This window comes from Camelus dromedarius, unplaced genomic scaffold (assembly GCF_036321535.1).
Source record: "Camelus dromedarius isolate mCamDro1 unplaced genomic scaffold, mCamDro1.pat HAP1_SCAFFOLD_45, whole genome shotgun sequence".
NCBI classification, from domain to species: domain Eukaryota; kingdom Metazoa; phylum Chordata; class Mammalia; order Artiodactyla; family Camelidae; genus Camelus; species Camelus dromedarius.
This window is the reverse complement of record NW_026989855.1, coordinates 935,926-950,157: the sequence shown is the minus strand read 5'-3', so window position 1 is coordinate 950,157 and position 14,232 is coordinate 935,926. Positions and strand designations below refer to the sequence as shown.

At 44.8% G+C, this 14,232-nt stretch overlaps 1 protein-coding gene across 1 annotated transcript in view; it reads right to left on the bottom strand.

Moving 5' to 3' along the window:
* Positions 1-377: 377 nt before the first annotated feature.
* The window catches only part of LOC116147464 (probable ATP-dependent RNA helicase DDX60), a 52,254-nt gene continuing 38,399 nt past the window's right edge, over positions 378-14,232 (bottom strand). Inside the window, 8 exon segments of the mRNA XM_064484202.1 lie at positions 378-649; positions 2,401-2,522; positions 4,070-4,211; positions 4,479-4,583; positions 6,405-6,605; positions 8,120-8,224; positions 10,272-10,424; positions 11,762-11,909. Coding sequence (XP_064340272.1) covers positions 425-649; positions 2,401-2,522; positions 4,070-4,211; positions 4,479-4,583; positions 6,405-6,605; positions 8,120-8,224; positions 10,272-10,424; positions 11,762-11,909 — 1,201 coding nt within the window. The 3' untranslated portion in view covers positions 378-424.

Here is a 14,232-nt window from a genome sequence, read left to right as displayed (position 1 = left end):
TGTGACTTAAAGCTCACCTGAGCCAGGGGGATGACGTTACTCTCTCTTACTATCTGCGGAGAAAACTGAGGTGTGAATATGGGGTCACTGGCCTGAGGCCTCACTGCTAACTTGTAGCTAAGCCAGAGTTTGGACCAAGTAATCTGCAGAGTTGACGTCCAAGACCACCAAGCAGAGTGCCTCCCAAGAAAGAAGTGGCAGGAGAGTCTCCAGTGTCTCCTCCTCCCACGGGCACTTACTCCATTTTCCAGGCTTGAACCAAAGGCAACCTTTAATTAAGACGGCTTATAAATGACTCTATTCAATTTCATTCTCCATTGTCCTTTATTTAACTTCTAATAATCATACCTGTTTTTTCTTGAGAAAGCAGAAGGGATGGATCCCCTTGTTCTCAGGTGGACTGAGCTTTCCAGGGCTCTGCTCTTCATCTGGGATTGAACAGTCTAAGGCAAGATGATTCAGTCTCTAAATTGTTCCACAGCAGAGCTAAGACCCACTTACCTATTTTTGACAATGGGAGCTGATGTTCCTGTTTCATGTCCGCCAATTTGGAAACAACCAGCAGGAAGGAGGCAAAGCCCTTGGTGACGTTCATGTTATACTCATCCAGGGCAGCCTTAAAGTCCTCGGGGAGATCCTCCAGGAACACCTGCATCGGCAAGGAGATCATCAAGACGAAACAAAACTGAAGGCCCAGTATTTTTTTCAGAGAGCTCTACAAACCTTCCTTGAAAACTGGAAGTTTGGAAGAAGGGCAAACAACAGCGCAATATAATCCTACAGTTATCCATCTATTCAGTAATGTAACTATTTCATTCTTTCATCTGTGAAACTAACTTGAAACTCATTCTTCTGTTTCTGTGTATGTTATAAAAACCAATACCTCTACTTGTAAATATTTGCTTTTGTGCTACTTAGTGAAAACAATCTTTTAAATAGAAGGATGCCCTCAAATGACAGTGGACTTGTGAATATTTCACAGAATCTAGTGGCATGTCTGCGGAGCAGCAACCACAGAAAGCCCCTCTGAGCCTGGAATGCACCTCACCTGATTGTGAGGGTTTTAAACTCACACTGGATTTGTCTTGCTAATATTTTCTGATTATTCTTCCATCTACAGTCATGGAAGAGGCACATCTCTAATTTTTTCATGATGTCCTTGTCACGTTCTGATGTTAACTTTAGGCTTTGCTTTCTCTTTTGGTATTCCCTAGAAGAGTCTGTGAAAACCTGGTGTTATTATCATACACTGTACATAAAAATAAACTCAAAATGGATTCAAGACTTAAATGTAAGACCTGAAACTGTAAAATTCCTAAGAGAAAATACAGCAACATTGATTTTGGCCGTAATTCTGTTAACATGACACCAAAAGCACAGACAACGCAAGTGAAAACACAAGGGGGGCGACAAACTGAAACCTTCTGCACAGCACAGGGAATAATCAACAAGGTGAAAAGGCACTGCTGGAATGGGAGAAAATACTTCTAAACCATCTACCTGCTAAGGAGATAAGACACAGAAGAATCTAGTACAGCCCAACAGCCAAAAAAGGGGGCAAAGGACTTGAACAGACATCTCCTCAAAGAAGGCACCCCAGTCCCTGTCACGTATGTTAGAAGGTGCTCCACACTAATCATCCCTCACCCTCAGGGAGACGCAGCTCAGAACCAGAGTGAGGCGCCACCTCACACCTGCCAGAAGGGCCGTCACCAAAAGACCAGAGGTTACAAGGGCGGAAGAAAACTCGGGTAACAGAGGATTTGTCTTTCTCTGCCTTCTTTTTGTTCTTCTTAGCCACCTTTTATGAAGATCAACTGGTACAACCAGCCCGCCCCACTCTCTCAGATTCCAGTGAAACACGTAAGTCATCGTGTTTGATGCTGATTCAGTGACAGGGAATCATGATCGCAGAAACTGTCGCAAATACAATTGGATGAGTTGCTCTGTGTGTGTCAAGTGGTAAATTCCTAGGTGCCTATTCTAGTATTTTTTTCAGTGAGGACATCACGGTTCACAACATACACTTCCTGTCTGAAGCCCTACCTCAAGGTAAAAAGATCCTAAAAGAACCACATAGTCAATGAGAACTATTAGTTCATTTCATGTATAATTACCTACATTTTTTCTTTAGCCACTGACTGCTATGCTTCTATACAATCATATGGAAAACAAGATCAAATTTTTTATCCCATTCTCCTCAAAGCATTTAATCTTTGGATAGATTTATAGAGACGTGAATTACAGATTAAATTGATTACACTGATTACAGAACGAACAAACTGTTACCCTACAAAACAAATGAATCCTATATTAATAAAATTCTGCTGCTGCATCATTTATGGTAGGATCTATTTAATTATCTTAATTATTTAACATTAACAGGATCATAAATTTTACCTTTGATTGATAAAACTTGAGATTTGCCTCTTGGAACTTTGCTGGAATATATCTTCTTCCAAACAGATGTGCCAAGACTAACACTAGCCTTTCCATAACATCTTGAGAAAAACATTTTGAGCCTATACAGAACAAAGTGACTTGTTATATAAACATAAAAAGTGGATTAATCCCATTTTTAATGCTTAAATTGAATGTTATATTGCACTTTATTTAATAGAAACTAGAAATGTGTAACAAATACAGCAACTAAGGAATCTCTAAGGACAGTCTTACTCCTTCTTTGTCCTTCCAGCTGCTCCTTCACCTCTGCATCAGACCCTGTCCTCCAACCACAAGCTGCCGTGTCTCCTTACCTGAACTCCTCCTTCTTCAGTCTGTCATCAGTTTTCCTAAAGCATGTAATGACCACATCTCCCCTCCTCGAAAGTCTGATTGCATCTCAGTGCCTCATAAACAAAATCCAGTCTCCTGAGTCCAGCACTTAAGGCTTTCCAAAAATCATCCACCAAAGACCTCCTGGCCCCTCCCTGCCTCACCTGCCAGCCACTCATGTCAATACCATCAGCCTGAGTCATTCCCTACCCTTCACATCACATGAGCATCACACGCAGTGTTAAGAAATGCTACCTTTAAAAGCTTGGGCTCTGGAGTCAGTCTGCTCATCTTCGAATCTTGGCTCAAGATTTGGGGACCAAGGCAACTGATTTAACTTCTCTGTGTTTCAGTTTCATTATTTATGAAATTCCATGTTACCTGCCTCACAGAGCAACCCAATGTTCAACCTCCACGTCTGTAACTGCACACGCCCTGCCTCCACCACACACAGCAATAAACACAACCACACTTCTTACTGCCTGAAATTATTTCTCCTCCTACAGAGCCTGTGGGAGACAGAATTTCCTGAGCATCCTTGACTCACAGAACACTGCACATTCAGAGCCTAGTGACACTGTGCAAGGGACATCATTCCTGCCAGTTAAGAACAGAAGATAAAGTCAAGTAATGCTGTGGAAGGCACTGAAATCACCAGCGTCAGAAACTATAACAGATTTAAGGACAAACAGGGAAACATTTCTCTGGGAGACGTTGTTTAAAGATCTATGGTTTAGTTATAAAAATCAAAGGCTTTCATAAAAACTATGTTAAATGAAATTTCAGGTAGAAATTGCAAGTGGAATTCAAAAATTTGCACGTGATATTGCCAAAAGAATATTTGGGGGAAAACAAGATGCCAGATTGTGCAACTGACATGATATCAGCTGTCTAAATACACTGTACAATTATTCAAAGAAAATATTCACAAATATCAACAGTGAGTATTATTTTTAACATAAGGGTTTTCCCTGTCCTTTTTCTAACATGAGCATATATTAGATTTAGTCGGAAAAGATATTTATCAAAAAAATCATATATTAAAATGTTCTGAATCCTGGAGTCAAGGAATCTCCAAAATTAGTAACTCGACATTTTTCGACAGCTGCCACAAAATGCAGCTGTCTCCTATATAATCTATATTAGTAGGCATATACCACTTTATTTTATCTAATTTGGCATCTGCATTATCTGTTCACTTGTATTTTCCTTGTAGAAACAGTATTCCCAACGTGCTAGCTTCTCCACAGCGCCCGGTGCTGCTTTCAGACCACACGTGGAACACCAAGCTTACCTCTCCTGGTTGGCTGACACAGGTTATGGAAAAGGCCCTTTACCAGAAAACTGACGAAAACAAGATTGGAAGGCTCGTGATAGTGCAAGTGTGACACCAGTCCAGCAAACCCCGTGGGGTTTCCTTCTCGGTCTACATAGCCCTAAAGAACAAGAATCATTTATCAGTTTGACTGCATTCACCACATACATGAATTAATAGATAACTTACTAAATGCCACTTTAAAATAGTACTTAATACCCATATGAGAGAGATTAACAATTACTACCTGGCCCAGCCTTGAGAATTGTATCAGTCATAAGGAATGTGAGTCACTGAACAGTACCTGTCGGGACTGGAGCCAGCCCAGCCTGCTGAGGATCAGAGCCAGCACCAGTCCTGCTTCAGGAACAGACAAGCACAGTCGTACCTCTTTCACCAGGAACTGCAGTGAAAACAGGAAGTAGAGTTTCAGCATCTCCAGGGCTCGCGGCTGTTTGAAGGCGAGCAGTGAGTGCTTCAGCACCGACAGCACCTGCGGAGGTGAGCGCGTTCATTCGCACCACGTTTGTGTGCGGCACAATCACGAAAGGCAGGTGCACAATTTACACTGAGATTTACAATAATGCATCACTATGAAATGAGAGAGAGATGCACAGAGTGGTGAAGAATTTCAGGGAATCAAAAAGTCCAGCAGCAGAACTGACATTCACATGGCATCACTACGGAGCAGAACTCAAACTCTGAGAGAGTCAAAGATGTGGGAGGCAATTTCACGTGTTCTCTCATAATGAAGAAAAACAGCAGTGGAGAACAGGACGAGGGTTTTCTACTTAAAATAACTTCTCTGAAAAAGAAACAACAAATTAAAGCAGAGGGAAGTATCGAAGATCTAACTTAAGAAACCTTTTCCTAGTTCCAAAATGACCTGAGCACTGCAGTGCATGTGTACTTACTAACATCACTGGATTGCGCACTGAAAGATGGTTAGGACAACAAACTTGATGCTAGGTGAGTGTAACCCCAATAAAAACACCTGAGCATGAAGACGGAAAGTCCTCATCATATAATAAGGAAGACATCAATCAAAATTAACAAGAAGGACCCACAAAATAGAAAATCCTGGGGAAAAGAATTTAAAGACTTAAAAATTCATGTAATTACACAGGCAGGAAAAAAAAAACAAATTAACGACAAGAAAACAGGAATTAGCATGATTCCTCTAGAGGAGATTCCAAGAGAGTCTGTTCCTCTGTAACAGTAAATGGCAGGAGATAGAGAAACAATCTTAGTTTGATGTAATAAATAAAGAGAATATTCCAAGAATTTTATGCCTACACTTGAGTCTCTGTGTGTGAGGGTTGCAGAGAGATATTCCCAAAGATGCCAAGGCAAAGAAAATAAACCACTCTGATAACCTTCTTGAAAAAAAATTAAAAAGCTTGCAAGAAGATATAGGTTTCTCTTCTATATAGAGGTAAAAAATAAGAACTCAAAAATGGGGAAGTTTTGATCAAAAATGATGTGTACCTGCCCTGTAGGACCATCAGTAACACAAGAGCCTATGGTCACAGAAGTCCTGGAGTGTCCTCACCTCAGCAAAGAGAGCCCGATTTAGAGGGTGTGGTAATCAGTACACAAACAGGGAGGAGTGGGTCCCAGCATGATGCAGCCTCACAAGGGTGAAACCAAATGCTGAACTGGGGATTTTAAATCTCTTACTGTGGGACTGGGCTCAAAATATTTATCTGAGCAGAAAATTTCAGGAAGCGTTTATAACCATATTCTAAAGTCCAACTAAATATAAATGTATCTTTGTTTAAAACCAAATATTCACATCTGCCTAGAACTTTGACTGCAAAAAATACCAAAGGGATAATGTCACTTTTTGGATAGCAGAACTAGGTATAGCTTTTTTTCTTCCTTCAACTTTGTACATGATCCAAATATTCCTTGATGAACTTGGGTTACTTTTCTAAAGAAAAATAAACTCCTTTAATATGAAATCATCAAAGTGGATCTTGCTGTCCCTAACAGTGGTGACAGGAAGGTGGCCCAGATCTTTCTAAATCCAGGGGCAGCGCTTCTAACCCCTACAGGACGCAGCTCATCACACATGAAAACAGTGGTCGGGGTCAGCTCCAAACACCCACCGGCCGTGAATTCTGTGACTGACACAGGAGACAACAGAACCAACTGCACTCTCCCCACCAGCCCACCCTCCACCACTCACAACACTCCAGCAGTCAGGACTGCTGACCCCAGGAAGCTACTTCCACAGACGCGGGAGAAGAGGTGGCTCCCCCTGCAGCTGGGCAGGCAGCAGAGTGTCCGCATCAGAGAACGTCACCCCCACCTTGGCCTCTGCATCCTCTGGATCATCACCCTTGGAAGCCAGGAGCATGAGTCTCAGGACCAGGGACATGCTGAGTGGGAACTGGCCCCGCAGTTCAGGAACACTGGACTTGATGAGTTTCTCTATTTTGGGCAATGGAATATCAAAGAAGTATACATCCCCCATCAGGTCCTGACCTCGTCTCCCAGCACATCCAGACATCTAGAAGCAGAGCAGAATCACATATTAAACCTTTCCTAAACATCTTCACCACAGGGTGAGAACTGAGCCTTCTCCATCAGGCTAGAGCAAGTCAACTGTGCGATGTCTGGCCACGCCACATGGAAATGAGAATCCCAGTGGAAGGCGCTCAGGAAACTCACCAGGGCTGAGACAGAGCAGAAAATGGGGCACTGCTCATTGTCATGCTCCAACTGCACACCCAACATTGTGCTCCATCCTTGCATAATGACACACAGAAGAAACAACAGCAAGAAGAAGAAAAAGACTGGACCCTGGTTTCATGTCCACTTATAGCTGAACGTACAAGACTTCCTGCCTCCCTCTACACACCCCTCTCACACTCTCCCTCACACACACATGGGCTGAGTGACAAATCACCACAAAACTGCACAAAGGAGACACAGCAGCGAGATGAAATTCAGAAACACCACTTGTGAAAAGCAAGTTAAGAACAAACTCTCTGCAGAAGTGATATGAGTTCTCATTTAAGACGTGCTTGGCACATGCTAAGTCCTCTACACTTTTTATACGGACCCCCAGCGACCACCACAGGAGGTGAACAGTCGTTACCCTAGTTACAACACAGTGACTGGGGATTGGGGAAATCAGAAACTCGCCGAAGTCAAACACCAGGACGTAGTACAACCGTGACTCAAAGCCTGGCACTCAGACTCCCAAGTTCATCCTCTGAAACATCAGAATGCCCAGCCACAGAGCCCAGAGGCGAGACCCCAAAGATGACACCGGAGGGGCTTCATGCCCAGATCAGAAGCAGGAGGAGAAATCAAAAGGACTGGGGCTGGTAAAACGCAGTAAAAATATGGATGTTACATGAGGTACGAACAGCCCCCATCGGGGAATGAAACGCATTTACAGAGGAAGGGAAGGGAGCCTGGATACAATCTTTAGTGCTGGCTGATATGTGGAGCAGAAACAGTCACCAGATACCCCTGAGCCGGGAAACCATGCGAGGACAAACCACATGCGTGCTGGACTCAGGAGAACTGAAAATCAGGACCAGTGCTTTAATCCCACAGGCCATGCCTGTACGATGGAAGACAGTGGAAACAGGGATTACAAGGCAAAAGTCCAGACCTCTAGAGGAGAGTAACGAAGTGGGGCAAAGACAAAGGCAAGGACATTGGGAAGTGGGAGGGAGTGTTTCTCCAGCAGCTCCCACCCATGTCTTCCCTACAAAGCGCTTCATTCAACTCCTGCAAATGCTGTGGGACAGTATTTATCAGCCCTGGAGACAGGACAGAGGGGCCAGGCCGTGCAGACACCTCACCCAAGGTCACGTACCCGGTGGTAACGGCCACCGAATGCCAGGCTCAGGAGCTGCCAGCTACAGCACAGCTGAAAGTGCCTGTTGGGCTCGAATGACTGTGCCCACCAATGCAGCATGAGTACAGACTAAAGGCTCATGTTTCTTACTATTTTCTGGCCATGTCTGAGTAGTGCAGTCATATTTGAGTTTATGCACACTGCAGTACCTGTCTGTAGTTTAAAGCATCCAGATAGACTGAGTTTTGAGCAAAAACCACTGATTTACAAGGCATGTTGATTCCTAAGGCAAGTGTCCCCGTAGCTGTCACCACCTAGAAAGAGAATAGAATAATTATTTCATAAAACAGCATTTCAGTGGAGGCCACAGAGTAACTGAAACTCCTGCAACTCAGTGACGCCCCAGAGGGACAGAGACACAAGTGCATGGGCATTCTTGTGGTGTCACAGCACCTCTGGGGCACCCGCCCAGGCCACTCCCACCACTCAGCTCTGCCCAGAACACCCTTCTCCCAAGTATCTGTTCACCCTGCTCCTCCAGGCCTCCACTCCATGCCAGAGAGAAAGTTCTGGAGCATGACACCCCATGGCGTCAATGACATGACCACAGGTGAGTCTGGTTAAGCCCTGCCCAGCACAGTGTGTCCCCCAGAGCAGAGGGCCTGCCCCGGCCAGTGACTGGCGAACACGCAGAGGGGAATGACCAGAAAGGAACCCTTCACCTGGCGGCCACCCTCTGACAGATCCACGTGGGGGCAGCTGCCTGCTTCACCCACTGTGACATTAGTGAAGCTTATCTCTATGAAAATCACACATCTAAGTAATATGAGCAAAACAATGTTTCAGTTTTCCTCCTGAATTGCCATAACTGACACAAAAATTCTAAAGCAAAATTTAATGTTTCTTAAATAATTCACTTTCAGGTGGATTTTTTCATATAATACTGGGTACATCTCATTGTCCTCTCTTTCTCTTTATATTGACTGTCGTGAAGTCATGGCTAAGGTTCATGTTTCTCTAATTATTCTCAACCTTAACTCTATAGTCTGTCAAAATGAAACACCACTTATGAACTGTTTTTATAAACTTCAGTAAGAACACAAATGGGAAAAGTAATAACATTGCGTTTAGACTATAACCAGCATAAACATCTTTTTAAAAATGTGTTCTCAATAGCAAAACTATCACTTTTCCAGAATGATCCAGTTTTCCATGTATTAAACTAAGGGTAACTGGGCAACCACCAGTTAACAGGTACTATTTGTGCTGATCAAAACAGGTGCACCGCTTTAACTCAATTCATAATCATGTGAAAAGTTTTCTTTCTGGTTACTGACTTTTAAAATAAGTATGTAACTTGTTATTAGTTAAGGAAAAAACCAAGCAAAGTTGTTAACAATATAGTTTGTTTTTTTCCCAGATTACAGAATTACCCTTAAATTAGGGTGTCAGATTTTCCTCAAGATTTACTTATTAAGATTAAAGGATACCACCTAGAGTAGCAGAATCAATCTCTCTCTGCACGCGCATGCATGCGCACGCACACACACACACACACACAATGTACATAATATAAAAAATTAATATGGGTTATTAGAAAAACTTAGGGTCTATTTTAAAATACTACTCAAGGTTTGAATTAACCAGGAAATTATATAAACCATTTCTGTGACTTTATCCAGATGATCCCCGCACATCCTTACAGGACATGCCCCCTACAACACAGGTAGCACTGGGTGGTAAGTGGTACCCTTCCTCCTGTCCACATCAGGGACAGACACAGGGCATGTAACATGCCCCCTACAATGTAGTGAGCACTGGGTGGGGAGAGGTACCCTTCCTCCCACCCACATCAGGGATGGACAGAGGGCATGCAGGATGACCCTGTGCCCAAAGTCGGTCGAGACACGCAGTGGGCCCTGAGGGTGCAGCACATTCTTCTTCTTACTTCAGCTGCTACCCAAAGAAAAGACCAGATCAAAGGTCTGACCACAGCTACCATGAATGTCCTTCATGCCCATGAGCAGATATCTGCAGCCAAGATCATGTGAACAGCCGAGAAAATCCCCAAATGTTATCAACGAAAAGCAGGGACTGCTCCAAGATCACTGCAGGTATATTTCATGGTAGAAAACACTTGGAAAAGTACCTGTTTAGGGGATATTTTAACCTCATGAAAAGAGAGAATCTGAATGGTAAATTTCAAGTCCCCTCCCTCAATGAAATGGGATGGACTATGCAGTGGTACTAGGGGGTCGTTAAGAAAAAAAAGATGAGAAAAAATGGTTATTTTCACTTTTTATGGGGGTTCAGCTTCATACAGACACAGTTTCAATTTTTAGAATGAAGAACTTTACCTACCCTAATAAATCCTTTCCTAAAAAGAATCTCCACTAACTGTTTTTCCTTGGCATTCAGAGAGCTGTGGTGATGTCCAATCCCCCTTCCTGCCAAAGCCTTCAATTCTGCACCTTTTCTTGTGAATTTCACTCGTTCAAACACCGTCTGCAAAGACTAAAAGAAGCAAGAGTTTTAGGGATTTTGATAATTTTGTATCTAATTTTAATTTAAATCAGAATAAAAAGTGTTGAAATAAAAGTAACGGGCATTCTATACAATAATTTGGCTAACTGTGGTGACTGAAGCTGACTCTCCATGTAAAGAAAATTTTAAAGAATGACAGGAACTACAGGAAGTGATCCAGACTCTTTGAGCAGAACTGGCGCTGCCTCACCCCAGCTCAGGGGTGAAGAGTGCTGCTCCTGCCTGGGGAGGTTGGCTCTGCCTGCCGAGCTTCCCAGGGGGAAGAGAGGTTTGTTTCTCCAAGAAGGCAGAGCAGCTAACCTTTCATGGTCACAGAGAGCCTTAAAAATAGCCATGCCCGAAGAGGGAAATCCACTTGTGTGCAGACTTTTATGTACCAAGACAAACATCACTTATGAGAGAGAAAAGGGGAAAAAAAAAAACCCTAAATCTTAAATCCAAAAGCAAGACACTTCCATGGTACTATTACCCACACAACGTGATGCCAATGATCTATGAAAACAGTGACTAAAGCACTGCTGTTAAACAGGAGGAGACCGTAAGTGTCCAAAGAACGACACGAAATTGCACACGCAGGGGTGGGAGTGTGGTCACAGGTAAAAGGCAAGACAGCGGGGGAGAGCACAGCTCCGTGGTGCAGCACATGCCCAGCAGGCATGAGGCCCTGGGTTCAACCTCCAGTACCTCCTCTAAATAAATAAATAAATAACCTAGTTACCTACCCCCCTAGAAAATATAAAAAAAAAAAATTTAATTAAAAAAAAATTAGGTGAGAAAGGCTCACCCAGAAGGGCCATGATTTATTCTGATTGCTGGGCTTGCTTTTATTGTCACTAATTTGTATTACCAAAGGCACACGTCGTGTGAGTTAAAACATGTGCGAAGGAAGAAATGGCACCCCACTTTCAGAGGTTTCAGTGTCTTTTACATAAAGTCTGTTCATGAGAAATTCTGTGTGTGGTATTTGAAATGTACTGGACCACATGTGCTGAAATTCTCAGGTGAGGCAGGTGACACAGGAAGGAGTCTGGACTTGAGGCTGAGAAGAACAGCATCACAGAAAGAAATAACAGAAGGGCAGCCACTTCCAGTTTCACTGTTAATAAGCAGAAAATCATCTGTAACCCCCATCCTACCCCTTCCTTCAGACCCACTCAGCGACCCGAGGGGTCAGGCGCAGCCAGCAGGTCGCGCACAGAAGTCTCTGCTCTGGAAAGGACGCCCTGAGCTAGAGCACTCCACTCCACCCGCAGCAGGGATGCAAGGGCAGGGGTGTGAAATGATTTCCCTCCATCCCACAGGCTGACCTCAGTGTCTATTGCCTTCTGGTCAGCATAGGTACAGTCCTGAGGAATCTCCAAGTTCTTCTCAAGAACCCTGAGCAGATGATCATATTCAGCATCATGGATTAGGCTCTGATCCATTTTTCTGGGCTTTTTCTGGCTTTTTTCATCTCTATAAAAACAAATTTTAAGGAGTGAGGTGTGAGATCTGGTCACCAGGAGAAGCCCAAGACTTCCTGGACCCCTCATCAGGTGGACGCTCACTTGCACACACCTGCCAGGTCCTGCACCAGTCCTCCTCCTCCCCAGCCTCTTCAACTTGCAGGGCTGCATCAGAAAAGCCTGAACCATCTCTGCACATTCCCTCCCTTCTGCCAAATCCCGTTTTCCAATATGATCCTTGATCCTTGTTCCTGTGGCCATTCGCCTTCTCAGCCTTTGTGACACAGGGCTGGGAGGAAGTGGTGGGGGTGCTCCTTCTCTCCTCCAGTGGACGCTGCTACAGCTGCTCTTAGCTTGGCTGCTAAGTGCTCTCAGTGACACCCCTCCCTGGAGAACTGCCCTCCAGTGACAGGAGACCCCGGGAAAAGCCTGGGAGGTTACAACCTGTCCTGGGGCCAAGAGGGTGACCCCCACCAGTAACTGACTAATGGGAGGCACAGGAGTCAGCCACCTGAGAAGCAAGATGGTGGAGCAGGACACTTGTAGCTCACCCTCTCCCACAGATACACCAAAACTCACATCTATGGACCCACTGAGCCAATCAGAGCACCTGCTGAACTCCGACAGAACATCGCCCTCTTTGAAAGACAAAGATGCCAAAAATCTATTAGGAGAAAAGGAAAAAAGAAAGAAGAAAAAGCACAACAGTGCGGGACCAGTCCCGCGGGGAGGGAGCGGCAAAGGAGGAATAGCGCTTGTTCGCTGGGTCTCCCCCCTCCAACGGAGAGGCCAATGGGACGGAGGGGGAGCCTCCAAGGCTCAGATCTGCCCCAAGCACCCCTTGACCAACAAAACTAAGTTAAATGGGCACAAAGGGTCCCTGCGACACCCAGCCCAAGACGCCGGCAGCTGGGGGCCAGGACAAGCCGCCTGAGCTGGGTGGAGGACTGGGGCAGCTGCACTGAGGCAGCCCCAGGGGACTGCAGGGTGCTGTGCACCACGACTGGGATGGGATACAGAGCAGAACAACCTCACTCCCCCATAAATTGTGAAAAAAGCAAAGCAACACGGCTGGTGTACCCTGCGGGGAGGGGCACTGTAGCCTTTGTCTCCTCAGACCCGCGGTGCCATTACTGGAGCTTCTCGCAAGAAGAGAGGTGGGGCGCAGCCACAGCTGCTATATCCTCCTGTGTGCAGCACCCAGGCGGGGGCGGGGCCGAGACCTGAATCCGCACCTAGGGCTCCACAACCTCCTAGGCAGGACTGAGACTTGTTTACAGCCCAAGGCAGATAGGATCTTTCTGCCCTGGCATCTCAGAGAACTTACACTGCCAAGACAAACATGGAGCTGAGGTTTGGCATGGAGCAGGGGTGGGGATGTTCCGCAGTCTTCCCCAAGCCCATCCATGGAGTGCCGACCAGAGATGGAATAGGCAGCTGCACAGAGCAGCTGAGCGACCTGCACCAGGAGAGGTGAGGGAGCCACCTGCCTTCCTGGCAGGAACACAGCACCTGATCACAGCGCTGGGCAGGGGCACAATCCGCCCACCTGTCTCGCCCTGAGCAGTATCTGACTGCAACATCGGGAGGGGGAGTGACCCGCCAGTCCACTGGTGCCAGAGAGATATGAGCAATATGAAGAAGCAGAGGAACCACTCCCAATTAAAAGAGCAAGAGAAATCCCATGAAAGCACGATCAAGGAAATAGGCACTGATGGCCTACTAGATCAAGATTTCAAAAGAAAAAGGAGTGATCAAAGTACTTAAGGAACTAAAAGAAATAGTGTTTAGAGATATAAAATATGTCAAAAATGAAATAGAAGCTATAAAGAAGAACCAAGTAGAATTAGTAAACTCATTTGCTAAGATGAGAGCTGACCTAAAGGCTGTACAAAGCAGTCTAGATAACGCAGAGGAACGAATAAGTGACCTAGAAGACAGGACAACAGAAAGCACCCAATCAGAACAGGTGAGAGAAAAACAAATAAAAAACAATGAAAACAATATAAGGGACCTATGGGATAATATAAAGCATGCCAACCTACGCATAATAGGGGTTCCAGAAGGGTAAGAAAAAACAAAGCGGATTGAAAAGGTATTTGAAGAAATCATGACTGAAAACTTCCCAAACCTAAAGAAAGAATCAGATATCCAAGCACAGGAAGCTCAGAGGGTCCCAAACAGGAAGAACCCAAACAGACCCACACCAAGACATAACATAATCAAGATGGCCAGAGTCAAGGATAAAGAAATGATCCTAAAGGCACAAACACCACAGGCCAGAAGGGAGTGGCAAGATATATTCAAAGTCCTGAATGAAAAAAAGATGCAGC